This window comes from Aethina tumida, chromosome 4 (assembly GCF_024364675.1).
Source record: "Aethina tumida isolate Nest 87 chromosome 4, icAetTumi1.1, whole genome shotgun sequence".
Taxonomy (NCBI): domain Eukaryota; kingdom Metazoa; phylum Arthropoda; class Insecta; order Coleoptera; family Nitidulidae; genus Aethina; species Aethina tumida.
The window spans coordinates 8,584,854-8,608,813 of NC_065438.1; the positions used below are offsets into that span (position 1 = coordinate 8,584,854).

Below are 23,960 nucleotides of genomic sequence, written 5' to 3' on the forward strand. Positions count from 1 at the left end.
GGGACGTCAACGATGTGTTTGGTCCAGGAACCACTAACAAACGTGCAACACGATGATGGTTCCCAAAGTTCTGCGGAAGGGATGAGGGTCTTGAAGATGATGACCATAGTAGCCGGCCATCTAATGCTGACAACGACTAAAAGGCCTTAGTTTAAACCAAGTTACGAAAGCACGAAAAATGCTTTAAAAATCAAAATGATGCACAAAACGTCTTCAGTGACATCTTCGCTTCGCCTCCAATATAAATACTGCCAAAAATATATTAACTCAAAGTTTTGTTTAAGTTTCAAGTTTCTTCACAAGCTAATAATTATATAATTTCACCAACCTGTAATTGAATAACATAACAGAACATGATAAAACTTCTTTTATTTTGGTGCAAATTTATGTACAGTGCATTTCACTAATAACCAACAATTATTTTAACCGAGTCTTTCTTCTATCACTGGCTGAGGATTTTCGGCAATGTACTTCAAAGCCCTTTCAATCGCCGGAGGAATTGGAGGAGCGGTTGGCAAGTGATCCCCTGCACACAATTAATATTAACACACTCCCCTAATAAAACTTCAATTAGGAATTACCTTGTGGTTGGAATCCTCCCTCGTTGGCAATGTACTGAAGAGCAATTGGAGACCCGTCATCGGCGGTGTAAGAGAAAGATCCTTGTGCTTCCAAAATTGGGTCGGGAGATCCGGGCTTCACCTGACCATTTTCCTGAGCTCGAATCCCGTTTTCTGTCTCGTAACTACCAATAAGAGTTGTTTACTAGTTTTAAAACTCAGTTTAAATATTTACCTCCATTGGTATGACCCGTCTGGATTTATATCCTGCTGCTGGCTTAAAATTTTAATTTCTGGTCCTTGAGCAATTGTCAACCCGAAAAGTCCTAACAATATTATCTACATACAATTAACTTTAGATAATTATTTTGTACATGCATTTAATTACGCACTTACCACAGTGTTCATGTTGTAATTTGTTCAAAGGAACCACAAGAAATGTACGGTTTTAAAGGCTTGAATTTCAATTTATAGATGGACGGGGATAAAATGCAAACAAACATAAAATCGATTGTATAATAGCATTTCACCAATTATTTATTAGCGACGAAACGATGTAATAATTTTCAAGATGCGGGTTCACTTAAGTTCAAGACACATCCAATTCACTCATAGGCGTGTCTAATGTTTATATTTTTACGAAACCATTGTTTATTTATGAATTTAATAATATTTTCGCCGGTTAATAAATCATATTAAATGCATCATAAATATGAATTTCTAAGGTGACCTTTGTCTTTCACTTTTACGGGTTAAATGCACAATAAATGGGTACATCTTGATTTATTTAAAATCCCTAAAAGGGAACTTAATTGAGTTCATAATTTGATACACTAAAAATTATGTGTTTTATGAATCTGATCTACGCATATGCAGACGCCACTGTAAAACACGACCAACATAACTTTCTTCAAAGATTGTTTGACCTTATTGCAATGCTTTAGAATTTTGCAGTGAACATATGACAATACCAATGCATTACTGTCTAATTATCTGAAAGCATATCGATGTAATGCATATTTTGCTTTTCAAAAATGATTTAAATTCAGAATTACGACGTAATGCAATTGACATTTGCAACCGATGTAAACAATTATTTATTTATATTGGTGTTATATGTTCATCAAGCACCAGCCAATATGAATAACTTCAACTGCCACTAAGGTTAATAAATCAATAATGCTTTCAAATTATTTGATGGATATGTACTTTTTTAAACTTTTTATATTAACATTCATAATGTAATCCACATTAATGTTATCAATAATTATGTGTAACACATTCGGCTCTAACATCATTTTAAAACTTATACAGTTGACCGCATTTATTAAATAATGGCTAAATTTGAAACATTGGATAGGATACACACTTATCCTTATAAGGTATTTAAAATAATCTCATATCATCCTTACTCACGAAAATTAAATGGTAAAAATTATCAATATTTTATCAATTATGAAACTGTGTATTATAATTTACTGGGTAAGTTTTATTTGATTTAATTTTTTATAATTATTTTAAAAATTACTTTTCTTATATTAACTCAAAAATTCACCAATATAATTATTTTATTATTTATTTTAAATTCTCTACAATATTTTATCAATTATAAAATTGTGTACTGGGTGAGTTTTATTTCATTTAAATTTTAAATTAATGTTCCTATATTATTTTAAAAATTCACCAATATAATTATTTAATATGAATAAGTCTTTTAATAATAACATATGTTGACTTTAAATTTTCTGCAATATTTTAACAATTACAAAACTCTTTAATATAGTGTACTGCGTTAGTTTTATTTCAGTTAACTTTTATATTGTTACTTAAAAATTATGTCTTTAACTTTGAAATTCACCAATTTAATTATTTGATATGTCTTTCAATAATATTTTGATTTTAAATTCTCTGCAATATTTTATCAATTATAAAATTTAATATAATGTAATTGATTAATTTAATTTCATTTAAATTTTTTATAGTTACTTAAAAAATTATAGTTCTTATATTAATTTAAAAATTTACCAATATAATTATGATATATGAAGTCTTTTAATAATATATTTATTTTAAATTCTCTGCAATTTATCAATTGTAAAACTATTTAATATAATGTACTGGTTTAGTTTTATTTCATTTAATATTTTATAGTTACTTAAAAAATTATAATTTTTATAATAACCGTCATAACTATTCAATATGGAGAAGTATTTTAATAATATATTGATTTTAAAATTTCTACAATATTTTATCAATTACAAAACTGTGTAATATAATGAACTGGGTAAGTTTTATTTCATTTAATTTTTATATATTCACTAATATAATTATTTAACATGAAGAATTGATTTTAAATACTCTGAAATATTTTATTAATTATAAAATTGTTTAATATAATGAACTGGCTAAGTTTTATTTCATTTAATTTTTTATTTTTATTAAAAAATACTTAAAATTTCACCAATATAATTATTAGATATTGACAAATTTTTTTAATAACATATTGATTTTAAAATTTCTACAATATTTTATCAATTATAAAACTATGTAATATAATGAACTGGGTCAGTTTTATTTTATTTAACTTTTATATAGTTACTTAAAAAAATATAATTCTTATATTATTTAAAAATTCACCAATATAATTATTTAATATGAAGAAGTCTTTTGATAATATATTGATTTTAAATACTAAATATTTTGTCAATTATAATATTCTTTAATATAATGTACTGGCTAAGTATATTTCATTTAAATTGTTTTCTAGTTACTTAAGAAGTCTTTTAATAATATATTGATTATAAATTTCTACAAAATTTTATCAATTATAAAATTATTTAATTTAATTTACTTGCTTAGTTTAATATCATTTAAATTTTTTATAGTTGCTTAAAAAATTATAGTTCTTCTATTAATTTAAAAATTTACCAATATAAATATGATATGAAGTCTTTTAACAATATATTGATTTTAAATTCTCTGCAACTAATAACATAATGTAGTGCGTTAATTTTTTTACATTTAAATTTTTTATAGTTACTTATGTTAATTTAAAAATTATAGTTCTTATATTAATTTAAAAAAATATCAATATAATTATTTAATATGATTGACACTTTTAATATTATATTGATTTTAAATTTTCTACATCCAGTTTAAAATATGTAAATACTAAGTTGCTGTTGAAATTCTATACAGGCCTCTCGAAGACATTTTAAATAGATTATTCTTATAATTTCCATGATGTAAATCTTATGATGTATGATTGTAATTCTAAAATTAACATTTTCAGGAAGAATGTCCTTGGTGATTTTAGGCATTTATATGTCACTCGGATGGAAATACTTTCAAGGCAATTTCAAAAATAAAATTGATTTCATTATTTACGCAGATTACATATTAATACAGGGATTCTGTTCAATATCTGCAAGTATTTTGTACACAAGCAGGTGTGGAAAAATATTGGAATGTTTCAGTATATTAAAAAAAGTAGACAAAAAAATAAAAGAAATGGATGTCGGTTTTTCTTATGACCATCTTAGACACGTCTTATCATTTGTAACTTTAGTTGCAGCGACTTGTTCTTTTGGTGTACAGTTTCTACCTGTCATTTTTGATAGAGACAATATTGTGAATTTTCTTATAAGTTTGGTTGGTTTTGGATACCCCACACACATCCTCATTCAACCAATATACTACGTAGTCGTAATGTCTTTTGCATGCAGAGAACGATTTATTTACCTGGAAAAAATTCTTAAGAAGTTATCAAAGTGCGAAAACTCTAAAGACGTCATAGAAGGACTTTCTTGTTTCTCAACGATTTATGAACAATTATGCGATGTCCACAAAAAACTGTTTTATGCACTGGGTTATCAAGTGTTGGTGATTTACTTATTTGCATTTTTCCAATCTACCATTTGTATAATTGGAGTCATATTTACTTTTGGAAATGTTCAATTGGTTGATTTCCTTTTCTGTTTTTCATATATATGTGCTATGACAGTAACTCTAGTAATTACAACTGCACTAGAAAACAGGGTAAGATATTTTAACTATTATTATAGTTTAAGAAATGTTAGAAATATACTCTCCCTAGAAGGGAATGTGATTGTATCGAAACTACTTATATATTATTGTAATTACCAAATATTTGACCAGCCAAATATTAATGTCTAAATCGATTTCTCCGCATTATTCGTAAAAGTAATATTATAAAATCACAAATAGTTAGTTCTGGTAAAAGTCCTTGTGCCAACACGTAAATATGTTAAATATAATTCGAAGACACATCACAAGTATTTTCATATTCGGTTCAGTTTACAGTCTTTTAGACTCATCTTATCTAGTTCTTAAATACTCTTCATTCCATCCTTTCTCCCGAAAATGGGACGGCAAAAAATTTGTATATTACATAAATTTGAAAACTGTTTACATACACTTATTCGGTTTGTATAATGTTATATGGCCAAATTAACATATAAATTTAAAATTTTTTAGTTGTTGCTTTAGCAGTTTTAATTTGCCTTGCCATTTCTGTCGTATGGCAGTTTAACGACGGTGGCAAAAAGTTGACATTAGATTTTATGATCTATGCAGCTTTCCACGTCGTTCAAGGCATATTTTCAATTTCCACTTCAGCTGTTTATGGTCTCAGAAGTCAAAACATAATCGACTCCTTGAATTTATTGGTACAAGTAGACGATATCATCAAGACTATGAACGTAGGTCTAAATTACAAATACTTGAGAGGATTTGTTATATTATTTGTTCTCGGGTCTATCGGTGTTATGGCTACGAATCTTGCCTTACTTCCAACATGGTTTGGAAAGAGCGACTTCCAAAAAATGTTCATGGGTTTGGTAGGTTTCTCCTTATCTTCCAACATATTGCTGGAGCCTTTGTATAATTTGATAACCATCACCTACGCGTGTGATGAAAGATTTAATTACTTGAATAAAATCACGAAAAAACTATTGAAGTGTGAAGACAAAGAAGAACTAAAAATTGGGCTTCGAAAGGTTTCGGTGGTTTATGAAAAAATATGTTTGGCGTATGAAAAGATGTTTTTCGTTATGTCATATCATGTTCTTATCATTTATCTTCTTGGTTTCTTTCAAACAATGTTTTGTTTGGCTGGTTTATTGTTTGGTATTGGCAATTTTCATTTGATCATGGTCATATTTACCACTGGATATTTTCTTATTAACGGTTTGATGCTTACACAATCAGCCAGGTTACAAGATAAGGTACAATAATTTTGGTCACAAACAAAATAATAAAAATAAATAATTAAGCTGTTAATAAATCTTGGTTTTAGTCAAAGTACATCAGCTATGATCTGTGTGAGTTGGATTGGGCACATCGGGACAAAGATGTGGCATCCTTGGTAAGCTTAGAACTGTTACTAAAATATTTTAATTTATACACTCTATTTTTACAGAGAGATACGATTTTAATACAAATGTTACACCAAAAAATTGAATTGACACTTTGTGGGTGTTACGAGTTCAGCGTCAGCAGTGTGCTAACTGTAAGTGATTGAAATTCCACAGTAAATAATATTAAAAATTATTTTACAGAACATACAGTCAGCATCAAGCATCGTAATGTTTATATTGCAAATAAGAAAATCATTGTTTTAAAATATACAAAAGAGTTAAATTAAAATTGCATTCTTTATTACAGCTTAATCATCACAAAGTGTTGTATAAGTATATTCATGTACAAAAAAATAAACAATAAAAATAAATAAAAACTAATATGATGTGCTTATTGTCTTCTAAATCCTCTGGGTTGGCCTCCGTCGTCTTCTTCTGGATGAGCAGCGTTGTAGGCTAATGCTCTTTGAATGGCCTCAGGAATTGGAGGGGCAGTTGGTAAATGAGCACCTAAAAAATATTGTAATAAATTAGTACTTAGATTCATACCAAAACCAGAAATATCAAGTGCATAAAGCAAAAGCCATTATTTACACACATTATTGAACTTTACTACATTAATAATATTCGTTTAATTAACTCCGACTTATTATTACATCCATTAAATTTAACAAGCCATGAAATCACCGACGTAAGCAGGTGTTTAAAAAGAATATAACTGGTAATTAATTGATTTACCTTGCGGCTGGAATCCGCCTTCGTTGGCGACGTATTGAAGAGCAATCGGCGTGCCGTCTGGGGCTGTGTACGAGAAGTCACCCTGTGCGTCCATTATTCCACCCTCGGGACCCTGACCTTTCACTTGTCCCCGTTCTTGCGCCCTAATTCCATTCTCGGATTCGTAACTAAAAATTAACATGATTTTATTAAAAGATTTAAAAATATTTAGGTTGATTTTCAATTAAATTTCTAACGTAAAAAAAAAATACTTTAGTTGATTGAAGTGATATATTATATGTAGTATATATTTTAATAACAAAATCGATAAAAACAATTACCTAATGCATTACTCTAATTGTATTTTATAAAAATAATCAAAAAATTGATATATTTATGGAAATGAATAAATTACACAATTGTGAATATTCTATTATATCAAAATTTACAATTTTTATGAATCTAAACAATTTTCATATTTTAATTTTACAAAATAATATGAGAAATATTTTATATTTATATATTATTATGTTATATTTTACACAAAATTTGTATTAATTGTAGAGGATAATAAAATGGTGGATGCGCATCTAATAATATCACTGGCGCATTCACCATTTATACAAAAATAATGATATTGATTAGATGATATTAATTTATTGTCGCATTCACCATATTTGACTATTATACGATAATATATTAAAAATACTACCACAATTTATATTTAGAAAGACAGTTATTTACCTCCACTGATATGATCCATCAACATTCGGTCCATCCTGGGTTTGCGAAATAATCCTTATAATTTGTCCTGGAGAAGCATTTGGCACGGGTCTGTAACGACCTTGAGGTGAACATGTTGAGTATCCTAAAATTGCCACTAACACAACCTAAAATATAACAAAATGTCAAAAAATAATTAATGTAAAGTACAATTTTTGTTGTTATTTCTGACCTATGGAAATGAATAACCCAAATAAAGTATCGCAACGGCATTACCAAACAAAAATAACTATTCCACGACTGAAACTTATCTACACGAAACAATTTGAAGTAAAGCACGACGAACTCCATATTGCGATGACATTTGGTAAATTCGGTCTTTACCTAAATGTGAAAGCAATCTGTACACAAGGTGGGGTTATAAATGTTATTATTTAAATGCACAATTGCATTATAATTATTGGGTTTTCATAATTGTCGGTTATTAAGCACGAGCTTTGAATATATCGATGCAACAAGGATGAGCAACTTGTTTATTATTTAAATGTGCACGGTGTTTATTGGAATTATGACAGTTTTAAGAAACGGATGATCTGATAATTGTGGATAATTACAGGAATTTATAGCTCTATTAAATGATGCATGTTAAATGTCAAGGATTTATTAATAAAATCAGAATATTAGTTTATAATTTTAATTGTAATTGATATGTGAGCACATTTTTATCACCATCATTTCATTTGGCCACAATCTAATTATACAAGAATTACACTCTCAACATTAATTTTAAAAATATCTAATATTTATATCTTAAAGTTATAAAAATAAAAATAATATTGTAAATAAATAGACAAGAAAAGTTGGTCATAAAAATATTGATACAGCAATATATATTTTTTTGAAACAAGATATACCAGAAAGCTTTTAAATAAGATTAATTTGGAAATATCTATAATAAAAATTATAAAAGACTGATTTTAATCAAATTTTATTAAAAAAATATAATTTTATTCTAAATAAGTATATAAAAAAACTGAAAAAGTTTTTATCCAAAAATATTCTCTGTTTACAAAAAAATAAGATAAAAAATGAATTTAGCAATAATATCAAAGTTAAAACAAGAAAAACAATTTTGATTGAATCACTGTTTCCAAGGAATAAATCCAAATAAATTTTCGCCCATTTTCTCGACACTTTTCGCCGCAAGAAAAACCGATAATTAATGGTTATTTGTGTAAACTCACCGCAACGGCGTTCATTTTGTGGCCGTACCGGATTAGCTTTAAATCCGTTGCACTTACACTGATGTTCTGGCCGGATCAATCGCAAATTTATATAGTGGATAACACGTAGCCAGCGGCCATTCGATCATCCTTTGCATCTCTTCTTCTAGTTCACTTCTGGAATGTTGCGCAGAGGAAGACAGAATGATTTTTGAGGATCAGTTACTTCAAATAATTATTGGTTACTCTTATAAAATATGAGTCAAATTAAGAAAGATTAAATTGTATTAAATATGTTCAAAAAGCAACTTGAAAATCAATTTTTTTGATTATTAAAATCCTAATTACGATTAAGGTTTACAAAATAAGCAATAAGAAAAATTCATTTATTAATAAAACATATACACTTAAAATGTATAAAAATATCAAATTATGAATTAATAATAACATAGTTTGAACTAATTTTTATTTATTTTGAGTTGCTTAGAAGAAGACTAAATGATTTTTGAGGATCAGTTTCGTCAAATAAATGTTTATCTAGTTCTCTTATAAAATATACATTAAATTAAAAACGATTGAAATTTATAAAATAAGTTTCTTTTAATGAGGAATTTAAAAAACAATTTTTTTTAATTATTAATATCCTAAGAAAGATTAAGGTTTAGAAAATATGTTCTCCTTAATAAGCAATTTGAAAATTATATTTATTAGTAAGACATATGCACTTAAAATGTATAAAAATATAAAATTATGAATTAATAATAAATGAATGACTTTTGAAGATCATTTCTTCAAATAAATGTTTAACTAGTTACTCTTATAAAATATACATTAAATTAAGAACGATTGAATTTTATAAAATAAGTTTCTTTTAATATGTAATTTAAAAATAATTTTTTTTAAATTATTAATGTCCTAAGAATGTTTAAGGTTGAGAAAATATGTTCTCCTTGATAAGCAATTTGAAAATTATATTTGTTAGTGAGACATATACATTTAAAATGTATAAAAATATGAAATTATGAATTAATAATAAAATAGTTTGGACCAATTTTTATTTATTTTGTGTAGCTCAGAGGAAGACTGAATGATTTTTGAAGATCAGTTTCTTCAAATAAATGTTTATCTAGTTACTCTTATAAAATATACATTAAATTAAGGACGATTGAATTTTATAAAATAAGTTTCTTTTAATAAGCAATTTAAAAATCAATTTATTTTTAATTATTAATGTCCTAAGAAATATTAAGGTAGAAAAAATATGTTCTCCTTGATAAGCAATTTGAAAATTATATTTGTTAGTGAGACATATACATTTAAAATGTATAAAAATATGAAATTATGAATTATGAATATTATATTTGTTAGTGAGACATATACATTTAAAATGTATAAAAATATGAAATTATGAATTAATAATAAAATAGTTTGGACCAATTTTTATTTATTTTGTGTAGCTCAGAGAAAGACTGAATGATTTTGGAGGATCAGTTTCTTCAAATAACTGTTTATTTAGTTACTCTTATAAAATACACATCAAATTAAAAACGATTAAATTTTATAAAATATGTTAATTTAAATAAGCAATTTGAAAATAATTTTTTTTTTAATATTAAAATTCTAAAAAAGAAATATTATTAAAATGAAATAAAAAATTTAATTATTTTTATTAATTATTATTATAATTCATAATTCATAATAATTGTTAAATTTTGTTAAAATAAACATATAATATCCAAAAAATAATATTTTTTTATAAGTAAATATATTTTATATTCATATATTTTATTAAAATTTAATGAAAATATATATTTCTCAAAACTTTTACTATTATCCTGAATAAGGAAAATGAATAGTGTACAAGGATTAATTATTAATTATTGTTAATTTAGTAGAACCTTGGACCTCATGAAAAAGAGAGTCCATTAAAGGAATTAGTTACAATATTATCATATAAATTATATATTTCACAACATCAAAATGGATATTTTGCAAAACAACGTAGGAGTTTTGACATATTCCATTACAAGCAATATTTTTCACGTGCACAAAAATGCACAACCACATTTACGAACCCATAACTCCTGTCAGATGCATCTGATATAAATATTCAGGAGATAGAACAACTAATTTTCATTATACAATATTAGTTGTGTACTTGATTGTAAATCACAATATTATGGTAATTAATATAAATATTATAGAATTAATGGTAAATATCAATTTTCATTGCATAACCGGTGGTGGTAAATATAAAATATATGCCATCGAGTGATCTTTTATATATTCGGGAAAGGTACGCGAATATTTACAGTATTTAAACAGTTGTGAAATTTGAGATGCAATCAATCGGCGCGATAATGAAAGGCTTAACCATCAATGTGTCCGTTTATTTCTTCTCAAACTATTGCTTCATTTTGTGGCCCCATAAAATTATTTAATTTTCGCGTTTTTTTAGGGCGTTGCCAATCATATGCGTGATTGTGACGAATTTAATTGACAGTGTTGTCTAATTGATTGTCATTTAAACATTCAGGATCCACCTCCGGAATATCGCAGCAAAACGATTACAAATACGAATAAATATTCATTGACTCATTTGCAAAATTTAAAATTGTTATGATTTATGTCCCTTGTGTGAGTATTAATTAATTAACAATTCAGTAAGTAGCAATCGGTATGTAAAGTTTCTTAATTGTCTGAATCACGGCGTGAATCAACCATTATTTTTGTTGTTCCCAAATTGATGCATGTCGTTCTTTGTTTGGTAACCATTAGATAAAAAAATACAAGAATGCACATTTCAAGGTACGGTTTTCTTCATATTTTCAAATAGCATCCGTATGTCATGAACAGGTGTGACTAATGGCCGTAAAATAATTGATTTTCGTAGGTGCGTCCATTGAAGATCTGTAACGATCTCCAGAACAATTGATTTTAAGTGATTTCAAGCCGGGAATTGTTCACGCGATAGTCGTATTTCAGATCCATTCTTAAATGGGAATATAAATGCAAAATGATTATGCTAATGTGGAAACTGAAGAACTCAAGGATACAGCGAGATTTGATCGATAATCTTAATATGGTTTATGGTAACTTTTTCTATTGTTAAGTTAATCATATGTATATTTTGTTATTATGAAATACTCTAACCATATTTGTAACTTATAATTTGATAAATTTAATATTCAATAATTCAATAAATACCTTAATTTAATTTAAAATATATATAAGAAACTCCTAACATTAACAATTAAGTTATAGAAACTAAATATATTTTTTAAATAATTCTAATACAACTTGCTTAAAGTTTAATTAAAAAAATAACAAGGAACGTCAAATAATTTAATAAACTATAAACTACTATAAAATGTATATAAAGAATTTACATTTTTTATATTCTTTAAAAATTTTGGACACTAATGGACCTATAACTAAACATTTAAAAAGATATGAGTAAATAATTCTAACTGAAAAGCTCCGTACCATAATTAATAGGTTTCTGATAAAACTTTCTGCCATAACTAAGCTTAATTTTAAATAAAAAATTTGAACAAGGAACGTCAACTATTTTAAAATTTATATGAGGAATATAAATTGTTAATATTCTTTAATATTTTGGAGACTATTACTCATTTAAGCAAACGTATTTAATACAGATGAGGAAATAATTCAAACTGAAAAAATCCTTACAATAATTATAATGTTTCTAATAAAACTTTCTACCATAATGAAAAAATTTAAACACAAACGTCAAATAATGTAATAAGCTTTAAACTACTTTAAAATTTACATAAGAAATATAAATTCTTAATATTCTTTAAAATTTTGGACACTATTGGACCTATAACTAAACATTTAAAAAGATATGAGTAAATAATTCTAACTGAAAAGCTCCTCACCATAATTAAAATGTTTCTGATAAAACTTTCTGCCATAACAAAGCTTGATTTTAAAAAAATTGAACAAGTAACAAGTCAATGACTTTAACATTTATATGAAAAATTTAAATTCTCAATATTGTTTAAAATTTTTGAAACTATTAAACCTATAACTAAACTTTAATACAGATGAGGAAATAATTCCACCTGAAAAACTGCCTGCCATAATTAAAATGTTTCTAATAAATCTTTCTACCATAAATAAGTTTAATTTAAAAAAAAATTGAAGCAGAAACGTCAAATAATGTAATAAGCTCTAAAATACTTTAGAATTTACATAAGAAATATAAATTTTTAATATTCTTTAACATTTTGGACACTATTGGACCTATAACTAAACATTTAAAAAGATATGAGTAAATAATTCTCACTGAAAAGCTTCTCACCATAATTAAAATGTTTCTGATAAAACTTTCTGCCACAACAAAGCTTGATTTTAAAAAATTTGAACAAGTAACGTAAACTACATTAACATTTATATGAAAAATTTAAATTCTCAATTTGCTTTAAAATTTTTGAAACTATTAAACCTATAACTAAACTTTAATACAGATGAGGAAATAATTCCACCTGAAAAACTGCCTGTCATAATTAAAATGTTTCTAGTAAAACTTTCTACCATAAATAAGTTTAATTAAAAAAAATTGAAACAGAAACGTCAAATAATGTAATAAGCTCTAAACTACTTTAAAATTTACATAAGAAATATAAATTTTTAATATTCTTTAACATTTTGGACACTATTGGACCTATAACTAAACATTTAAAAAGATATGAGTAAATAATTCTAATTGAAAAGCCCCCTACCATAATTAAAATGTTTGTGATAAAACTTCCTGCCATAACCAAGCTTAATTTTAAAAAATTTGAACAAGGAACGTCAACTAGTTTAAAATTTATATGAGGAATATAAATTCTTAATATTCTTTAAAATTTTGGAAACTATTAAACCTATAACTAAACGTCCTTAATACAGATGCGGAAATAATTCCACCTAAAAAACTCCCTATCATAATTAAAATGTTTCTAATAAAACGTTCTACCATAACTAAATTTCATTTTAAAAAAATTTAAACAGGAACGTCAAATAATGTAATAAGCTATAAACTACTTTAAAATTTTGGACAATGTGTAACTTATAACGTCTTTAAAACAGATGAGAAAATCAGTCCTACTGGAAATTATACTTTCTGCCATAACTAAGATTGATTGATTTTAAAAAAATTGAAACAGGAATGTCATACTACTTATGATTATAATATCAAAATTATATTCAAATACTTAAACTACATTTTTAATAATAACTGAATACTGAAATGGAAACATGAATAAATCTAAATGGAAAATTGGAGACGTAAAAAAGCGAATCGTTTAATTTTTCCTCATAAATATGTAGCAATCCGAGATAATTCTTTGCAGATGCACACGATGCAGTCCACGCCTCTCGACGCTCCGACTGGCAATAAAAGGTTACGTTGAAAGCGTGGGCGGAATAATTTTAATTAGTTTAATTGCCAGATGGAAAATATCGTCGTTGACAAGTTTATTGTGTTACTGAGGCTCAAATCACGAATTTACCTTATGAGGACTGCATTTTTTCATCTAATTTCTCAGTGACATTTCTTATGTATCATTCATAACGTGTGTATGTGTGTGTGCATGGAATGATGTCATATTGCTGCACGACCATACGTTCTTTATGTTAATACCTAAAAATCAAAAAGAAGAGAAATTGTCAAATATAATATTATTAATTATTGTTTTTATTACATTTGACTTATTTACCGGATCACGACATGAAAATATCAACCAGAAGACGAAACGTGCGAATCTCTAAGGCTACAGATGAACTATAGCTAACGTGAAGGATGTACAACTTTTTATAATCATTATTATTAAATAACTTATTTCAGGAATGCGATGCGGTCGTTTTTCTACATTATTCATATTTTTGCCAAGCTCTAAGGTTGTTTACACAATAGATCTATCATTCATGAAATGACAACTGAGTAATATTACATAAAAAAATTGCGAAACAATGCATGGAATTAATATATACATTACAATTCTAACCGTTAGTCAGGTGAGTAAAGGTGAAGAAATGAAATTGGCCGGTTTAGGGAAAGAGGAAAGTGTTTGGAGGAATTTGGACGAGAGAGATGATCCGCCTTCGGTGTTTGAAATATGTCATTGCCATTGGGGCGCTCCCAAGGCCCCGAACACACTGCTCGTATAATTCACGTTTACTTTTCATACCATCCCAACCGCTGCGGTATGACTTATGGGTTGAATGTTTATTAATACGGCCGGAATGCATTGTGCCAAGCCGAAAGGTTTAAGACAATAAATGCGAAAAACGTGTGAAATCTGTTCAATGTTTAACGAAAGATTTTCGTATTTTTATTTGATGGTGGTAAGATGATAACTAAATAAGGAGTGAAGTAAGGCACGTTAACAAGAATATTTTCACTTGTTCACTGCTTCTAGTTAATAATAATTTCGAGAAAGGTTAAATATTATAAAAGAGAATGCAACATCCTGTACTCCTACAATAAAACATATTTACTTAGCTACAATTAGAAGAAAATTACTTTTAAATTATTACATATTTTATTGATCGTTAAACATATTTACCGTTAACTCATAACTTACCTTATTTGTATTACACAATATTTAAAATATATTATTTAATGATATAAATTTATTTTAAATAACAAATTTATTTTTTTTTAATTAAATTATTATTAATTAAATAATACAAAATTAATAAATATAAAAAATATGTTTTAATTAAAAATAACTTAAAACTAATCTAATTTAAAAAGTTATCTGAAAAAAAAAATAAATATTTGTATTAAATATTATTTTTTTTTATTTCCTAATTTCCTAATTTTTAAATTAAATTATTAACATTTTCAAAAAATTAAAATTAGTTACAATACTAAAAACAAAAAACAACAAACTTTTTTAATAATTTAAAAAACAATACAAACTCGTACCCATTTTAAAAATTTACACTCTAACAAAAAAACTTCAAAAAATAAACTTAATTCATTAGAAATTAAAATTGGCAATAAATTTATAAAATTTAAAAAATCAAGCTTTAAAAATTAAAAAACAAATACAAAAATTATTAATTATTATTATATTTAAAAAACTTTATAAGATTAAACAATAAAAATTTACCAATTAAATTTAAAAAAATATCCAAAATAACAAAATTACAAATATTCAATTAAAATTAAAACAAAATAAAATTGCTGATTTAAATTCACAAAATTTATGTTAAAATAAAATTGTTGATTTGAATATATAAAATTTTAAATTTATGTAATTACAAAAATAAAATTAAACATATTTACGTATTAAGTTTAAAAAACTATTAAAAATTAAGTTTAAAAATTTAAGGCTTTAAAATAAAAGAAATAAAATTAATTTAAATTTATAAAATTTTAAATTTGTGTAATTCAGAAAACTAAGAATAAAAAATTAAAATTTAGTAATTAAATTAAAAAATAAAATAAAATTATTAATTTGATTACCAAAATTTAAATTATTAAAATTACCAGTTAAAATAAAAAAAAATATTAAAAAATCAATCTTAAAAAATTAAATTTTACCAATTAAAAAAACGAAAGTTATTTACTTAAATTTATAATATTTAAAAAAAAACAGCTTAAAAAATTAATATATTCCAAATTATAAAATAATTAAAATAATTAATTTAGATTTTAAAAATAAAGCTTAAAAAATTAAAAAAAATAATTATTGATTTAAATTTATAAAATTTAAATAATTAAACTTCAAAAATTAAAATTTAAGAATTAGATTAAAATAATAATAAAAATTAAATTATTGATTTAAATTTATAAGCTTTGAAAAATTAAGGTAAAAAATTAAAAAATTTAATGGAAATAAAATTATTAATTTAAATTTATAAAATTTTAAATTATATATACACAAAATATTGTGTATAAATTAATTTAATATTATTATATTATTTTGATTAATAAACTTTAAAAAATTAAAAGTAAATAATTAAAATTTAAATAAATAATTATTGATTTAAATTTATAAAATTTAAAAAATTTTAAATTAAATATTTAAATTAAAAAAATAATCAAATATTGATTAAAATTTATAAAATTTAAATAATTAAGCTTGAAAAATTAAATTTTGCTAATTAGATAATAAAATTATGTAATTATCTAATTATTATTATTATTATTATTATTATTAGTACAATAAAATTCAATAAAAAAATTATTAATTTAAATTTATAATTTGAAAAATTAAAATTTACTAATTAAATTCAAGAAAATTAAAATTATTGATATAAGTTAATAAGTTTTGAAAAATTAACCTAAATATTAATTTAAATTTATAAAATTTTAAATTTATATAATTACAAAAGATATTATTTTGATTTAATAAAATTTAACCAATAATTATTCATTTAAATTTATAAAATTTAAAAAAATAAACCTAAAAAACTAAAATTTACTCATTAAATTAAAAAAAAATAAAATTTTATTTAAATTTATAAGTTTTAAAAAATTAAAAAAAAAAATTAATAATATTCAATTAAATTTATAAATTTTTATATTATGTAATTATCAATATTATATATATATATATATATATATATATATATATATATATATATATATATATATATATATATTTATATATATATATATATATATATATATATATATTTAGTTAATAAAATTTAAAAAATTAAAAATAACCAATTAAATTTAAAAAGATATTTGTTAATTTATATGTACAAAAATTTAAACAATTAAGCTTAGAAGATTAAAATTTTTGATTTAAATTTATAAAACATAAAAAAATTACACATAAAATATTAAAAATAACCGATTACATGAAAAATAAATAAAATCAATAATTTTAATTAACATAAAAATTTAAATTTTAGCAGTTTTTTTAAAAAATAATACAATACAAAACCTTTTGCCAAAAAAGTAAAATTTAGTTTTCAAATATTTTTGTTTGAAATAAAAATAATTTTTGAAATATTATTACAGAATAATTCTTAATAATTTTTTTATAGCTTTCTTCATTATGGCAAACTGATCAACTAATCCACACATTAGAATATATTATAAACGTAATTGGATAATGATGAATATAAAGTTTATGAAATAATTTCAGCAATAAAAAGCATAGAGGATAAAAGTCGATAAGTAACGTGTAATTGCATTCAAATGTCATCATCATTACATTTGCAAAGTTCAACGGGGTCTTAGATTTTTATTAAATTAGCGCATTTGCCCATTATATAACGTGAATAAATAGATGCCCATTTGCATATCTGGTATAAATGATCAACCATTCAATGTTCGAAACCGTTTTTGGCTAATGAATTCACACGAACCTCATCCACGGAATAAATTTATCCCCTTCTTTAAACTCTTTTAAATATTTTTTTTAATTGAAATTGAACGTTTATTATTTTGTATTTTATTATTTATTTAATAAATAATCTTTAATTGAAATAAATTTATTTTTATCTAACAAATAATTAATAAAAATAGTTGTGCAAAGATTTGCTGAGAAATAAGTCAGTAGATGTAGACAAGAGAAATAGTTTTGTCGCCCCAGTTGAACAAGTGCACTTCCATTTTCTCTGTTGCAACACGCTTCAGATGCGCCCATCCCCATATAAATATCATGGAAGAGAATGTCAAAGTCATATTCAGTATTCGATTTTCTGTGATTTAACAACAGAATCATGCAAGTAACTACAGTAAGTTGCAACACATTCAATACCCAGTTAGTTACAATCCTTTACTGAATTGTGTTTGTCTTTGTTAATGTTAAATTAGGTAGTGCTTTTGTCAATCGTTGGCCAAGTCCTCTCCGCCCAGTTGTCCGGCAACGAAGTGCCGATCCTGAGCCAAGACCAAGAGGTCAACTTCGACGGTTCATACCGCACGTCCTACGAAACGGGCAACGGAATCTCGGCGCAGGAACAGGGACAACTGAAGAACGCCGGTAATCCGGACGCGGAGGCGGAAGAAGTGCAGGGCAGCTTCCAATTCACGGCTCCGGACGGTACGCCCATACAGTTGCAGTATGTCGCCAACGAAAACGGATTCCAACCGCAAGGTAACAAGTTGTCCTTTAACATTAAACACTGAGAAAATATTTTATAAACTTAAATTTAGGGTCGCATTTGCCTATCGCTCCCACTCCACCACCAATTCCGCCAGCGATCCAGAGGGCTTTAGAATGGATTGCCGCTCATCCGGAGCCGCAACAAAAAGGGAAATAATTTACTAGTCAATGATATTGTTAATTGATCACTTACGTTTGCAAAAGAATTTTTATATTTGAGGTTTTTTTGTACATACTGAGATGTTTTTATTAAGTTTACGTGCATAACTGTTTTGTCTGTGTCTTGGGAATATTTGAATTATTTCTGCTGTTGTGGTTATACTAAGTTTATTTATAGAAAATATATTTTTATTATGAGTATATATTGTTTGATTTTCTAAAATTTCATAAAAATTCAATGTTTTATATAAGAATAAGACATTAAAAGTTTTGTAAATCCCAATGCGCAATACTTGTGTCGGAAACATTTAGAAACGCATTATTACATAAAATGACGGATTATAGGCAGTAAACGTATTTAAATAATATGAAAAATTTACATTATCCGATAAGATTTACATTGATATGTGTCAGGTGTGTAAAATCTGTTACGCAAATTTGTGGCCAAGCCTGAAAAACAAATCGGGGACATCTTCCAACATGGTCCATAAATTTATTAAAATGTGTTAACGAAAAGTTGGTGGGAGAAGTGAAAATATAAAAGAATGATTCTATAAAAAATTATAGCATATCGATTTTGATACAGTTTTAGTCACAACAATAAAATGAAATCTTTAGTAAGTAGTACAATTAATATAATTATTATAATTTATTAATTTATGTGAATTCAGATTTTAAGCCTTGTTCTTTTATCTGTGGCGTTGGCTTTGCCTCCGGAGAAAATTTTGAGACAAGAATTCGATATAAATCCCGATGGAACACACAGTTATTTATACGAAACTGAAAACGGGATTTATGCAGATCAACAAGGATATCCAAAGGCTGAAAACATTCATGCTGCACAAGGACAATTTCAGTATCTTGCCCCTGATGGTCAAATCATCAGGTAAGTCTGATTTTTTAAACATTTTTCTGTTAATAATGTTTAATTTTGTTTATAGATTGACTTATGTTGCTGATGAAAATGGTTTTCAACCTCAAGGGGCCCATTTACCAACACCACCACCAATTCCTCCAGCCATTCAGAAGTCTTTGGATTTCTTGGCTTCTTTGCCACCACAGAAGCAACAATTTTAAACTAATTAACATGTGATACACAATCTAGTTCAATTAGTAATAGTTAAGTTATTATAAGAAACCACAAATACCTCCATACAGAACATATTGTTTAATATTTTAATAGATTATATCTATATATCTTTGGATTTCTTAACATCTTTACCACCACGAAAGCAACAATTTTAAACTAATTAACATGTGATACAATATCTAATTCAATTAGTAATAGTTAAATTATTATAATATACCACACATACCTCCATACAGAACATAATGTTTAATATTTATATAATGTAATGAAAATATTATATTAAATATAAACTGTTTCATATTTGATTTATATTATTTAAACAAAATACTATGCACTAACACAAAAAAATAAATTAATCATGTACAAGACATATTGATCATGAATTCTTAGATTTGTTGCAATCTGTGTTGTCTACGGTTGGTAAATATTGTATAAATAAACGTCTTCAGTACAATATTAAAATTAATTTAAATAAATTAGCAACTAATCAATGATTGACATTTATAACATAATAATTTAATGTGATCTATATCAACATGATTAATAATTACTTCACATTAATAAAAATAATCTACTTCAAGAAATAATTCATTTTTGTATTTGATTAATTTAATTGTAAAATGTAATTGAGATCAATGAACTAATAAAACTGATCAAGTTCCTTAAAAATACTTTATTATATAGGTGGCAAAAGGAATGAGTTCGGATCGTCGTCCTGTTCGTCCCCCTCAGGTCTAATGTCCTTTTTCTTCTCGGGTGGCAAAGTGTCCAGGTACTTGAGCGCCTTCAGGATCGCCGGGGGGATTGGAGGCGGCGTTGGCAAATGGGCGCCTTGGGGTTGGTAACCGTTTTCGTCTGCTGTATAGGTCAAGCTAAAATAAATGCATTTTTATAATATTATATATTATATAATATTTTTTGTTGATTTAATTAACCTACTAAATTAACATATTTTTTGTGAAGCCACGAAGTTAATTTCAATGAACACTCGCGTAAGATAAAAGGCCATAAATGGAAAGGAAGACAGACATCTTCAAACGAATCGGTGGCTAAATAACAAGGTAAAGTAATACGTTAACCTTGGCCTTTAAGAGGAAGCTACTTCTCTTATGCTAATTCATACTATAACATTAAAACAGTACCTTTACTTTTTGATTGATTAAATTAGATATTACATAAGAAAAAATAAACTGTAATAAATTATTATTACCTGATAACTTGACCGTTTGGAGCAGTGAACTGACTCTGTCCCTGAACAGCCAAATTGTGTGGATCCTTGGGGAATCCCTGTTGGTCCTCGTAAATTCCGTTCTCCGTTTCGAATAGGTAACTGTGTTGTGCCGTTTTCTCGTCAATACTGCCCTCTTGTCTAATTATCTTTACCGGAGTGTATTCGGCAAAGGTGCTGGCAAATAAAGCCAGCAAAAATAGCTAAAATTAAAATTATATTTACAGAATCAAGGTAATTATGTTAATTGTTTAATTTGAATTATTTGAAACGTAAAATGTGATGATTTACAATGTCACCTATTTACGAAATCGTGCCTATTATAAACTTGACATTTAGAAATTTCATCAATGTAACTGAATTTTTTAAATCGTATATCTTATGTTGTTATTTTAAAACTTTATAATAATTATTTTATATGTCAATTTTCACTTTTGCCATAAAATAAAGTAATAAATTAAAATACAATATTGAAAAACTCATGAAATGCATATTTGAATTAGAAATATACCTTTTCAATATCTATCTATATATATATATATAGATATATATATATATATATATATATATATATATATATATATATATTAATTAAAATTAATTATTACAAAAATATGTAAATTTTAAAATAATGACAACATTTAGGAATGTTGAAAATTGCAGTTGTGATATTTAACCAAAAAATATTATTATGTAAGATTTTGTTTCAAAATTATTTATTATTTATATAATTAATCATTCATATATTTTTTAAATAACATTTAAAATATTATTTTTCTATTAATTTTTAATTTAATTTGAACACAAACTGAATTTGAAAAATTAAACAGGTTTAAATATTAAAATAAAGTAATAATAAGGTATATTAATTTAAAAATATCATTTAATAACTACAATAAATAAAATCTAATTAATAAATCTATTTCAGGATCGAATAAGCTCAAACAAAAAAAATATTATTATGTAAGATTTTGTTTAAAAATTATTTATTTCTAGTTAATAATTTATATATTTTTAAATAACATTTTAAATAATATTTTTCTATTAATTTTTAATTTAATTTGAAGACAAACTGAATTTGAAAAATTAATCATGTTTAAATATTAAAATAAATAAGATATATTAATTAAAATATATAATTTAATAACTACAATAAATAAAATCTAACTAATAAATATATTTCAGGATTGAATAAACTTTTGTTTCATATTTACCATCCTCCACAATACTCATTAACCGATTTCGTAATCCAATCAATCAATATAATAATCACTTTCACCAAATAGAATCAAATCGAAAAAATAAATAAATAAACTTACTGCTGGTATCATATTGTTATTGTATCAAGTTTGAACTATTTAGGCGCCACCGCCAATAACGTAACGTTTATATGTTCCTTCACCAGTCCCCACTAAACTAAAACTCGCACTGTACATTATCAGTTACCATGAAAAAAAAATCATTGGCGACTCTTACGTAAAATCCGCAACACAAGTTCAGTTATGAACTTTGGATTGCGTCACAGTTTTTTGCCACGTCCCGAAGTTTGGGGCAGAAATCGAAATTTGGGGACGATGACCGCGACAATAAATTCTTAACATGTCGTGAATGTTTAAATTAATGATGTTTTAATACGGATTACTTTTTGGGTTTGTCTTTGATCTCCCGTTGATATTTCCTTATAAAACTTTTATTATTTATTTATTTATATAAATAATATTACTATATAAATATTAACTACCATCAAACAATTCTAAGAACAATTTTATATAAATCTGGCACAGTGAAATTTAACACTAATAATTAAAACACTTTAAAAAATTTAAAAAATGTGTCAATCACAATTATATAATTTTTGTACAAGTGTTTATTTAATTAGCTGTAACTGAACGAAGACTTGTGCATGAATTTGTGCAGTTTAATTTAATTAGCGTTTAACATAATATTTCACATTTACTATTACATTATATTAATTGTAGAAATATTAATTAATAACTACGCTAATTTTTATGGTAAGATTATTGTACTTCAGATGGTAGCGTGCAAGATTATAAGAGTGGCTTTGTAAAAAACATTTATTTATTATAACTTATTATATACTAACACAAGGATGAATATTTTCTATCATCCGGATAATCAGTCATAACATAAATTATTTCTAATTACTGTCTAATATTTGATTAGTGTGACGGTCATACGTCCGAAAAGCTTGGTCGAAACATTTGCTATTATCTCCTGAGTTCCTTTATTTTATATTAATATGTTTCCAAACCTAATTCTTTGGTTCCTGTAAGATATCTAAGAAGTATCTTTGCCTAAACTACATTACACCTTTTAAACTAACACGTTGTGAAGTGTGCCAACCTGGTTAATGTATTTTTTATATCGGACATTGCAGCAATTTCTAATACATAAGGACATCAATAAGTTTTCCATATAGAAATTTCTCATAAATGTTATCATTAGGGCCTTTTAGAGTTTCTTCATAAAATTTCACTTCTAACTGGCAATTAAAATATCATCTACATACAACAATAGAACCAATAAATTATCATTACATCATGGTACAAATATGGCTCTAAATAGGTTGGAATCAATCCTGAATTCTTCAAACTTTCGTCAATTGCTTCATTCCACTTTCTTCCTCCTTGTCCAAGTCCATCTAAAGACTTATTTGACATCAGCATCATCTTGAGTAGCTTTTTGGCTTTACATTTTATATCTTTGTCATTATCTTGGCAATCTTCTTTAGCATCTCTTTCAGCATGTCCACTCTCTCATTAAAATGTACAGTTAT

At 25.4% G+C, this 23,960-nt stretch overlaps 5 protein-coding genes across 6 annotated transcripts; 2 read left to right on the forward strand and 3 right to left on the reverse strand.

Moving 5' to 3' along the window:
- Positions 1–359: 359 nt before the first annotated feature.
- On the reverse strand, positions 360–1,031 carry LOC109596094 (endocuticle structural glycoprotein SgAbd-8-like). The gene is made up of 4 exons (XM_020011547.2): positions 957–1,031; positions 796–899; positions 582–745; positions 360–526 (listed from the first exon to the last, which is right to left on the reverse strand). Exons 1-4 carry the CDS (start codon positions 966–968, stop codon positions 423–425), a joined length of 384 nt encoding a protein of 127 aa, XP_019867106.2. The 5' UTR covers positions 969–1,031; the 3' UTR covers positions 360–422.
- A 5,185-nt stretch (positions 1,032–6,216) lies between these two features.
- Positions 6,217–8,693, reverse strand: LOC109596092 (endocuticle structural glycoprotein SgAbd-4-like). The gene is made up of 4 exons (XM_020011546.2): positions 8,623–8,693; positions 7,400–7,545; positions 6,677–6,843; positions 6,217–6,448 (listed from the first exon to the last, which is right to left on the reverse strand). The coding sequence occupies exons 1-4, from the start codon at positions 8,635–8,637 to the stop codon at positions 6,330–6,332; spliced, it is 447 nt and encodes a 148-aa protein (XP_019867105.2). The 5' UTR covers positions 8,638–8,693; the 3' UTR covers positions 6,217–6,329.
- Positions 8,694–14,643: 5,950 nt separating this feature from the next.
- LOC109596074 (endocuticle structural glycoprotein SgAbd-2-like) lies at positions 14,644–19,046 on the forward strand. The gene is made up of 3 exons (XM_020011526.2): positions 14,644–14,772; positions 18,395–18,677; positions 18,737–19,046. Exons 1-3 carry the CDS (start codon positions 14,644–14,646, stop codon positions 18,841–18,843), a joined length of 519 nt encoding a protein of 172 aa, XP_019867085.1. The 3' UTR covers positions 18,844–19,046.
- A 380-nt stretch (positions 19,047–19,426) lies between these two features.
- On the forward strand, positions 19,427–20,335 carry LOC109596078 (endocuticle structural glycoprotein SgAbd-8). The gene is made up of 3 exons (XM_020011530.2): positions 19,427–19,462; positions 19,517–19,731; positions 19,787–20,335. Exons 1-3 carry the CDS (start codon positions 19,451–19,453, stop codon positions 19,920–19,922), a joined length of 363 nt encoding a protein of 120 aa, XP_019867089.1. The 5' UTR covers positions 19,427–19,450; the 3' UTR covers positions 19,923–20,335.
- A 258-nt stretch (positions 20,336–20,593) lies between these two features.
- On the reverse strand, positions 20,594–22,607 carry LOC109596106 (cuticle protein AM1274). 2 transcript variants are annotated; one of them, XM_020011562.2, is made up of 3 exons: positions 22,483–22,607; positions 21,146–21,366; positions 20,594–20,807 (listed from the first exon to the last, which is right to left on the reverse strand). In XM_020011562.2, the coding sequence occupies exons 1-3, from the start codon at positions 22,492–22,494 to the stop codon at positions 20,612–20,614; spliced, it is 429 nt and encodes a 142-aa protein (XP_019867121.1). In that variant the 5' UTR covers positions 22,495–22,607; the 3' UTR covers positions 20,594–20,611. The 2 variants fall into 2 exon arrangements, with proteins under 2 accessions (XP_019867121.1, XP_019867122.1); XM_020011563.2 differs by lacking the exon at positions 22,483–22,607 and adding an exon at positions 22,378–22,454.
- Between the last annotated feature and the right edge of the window lie 1,353 nt (positions 22,608–23,960).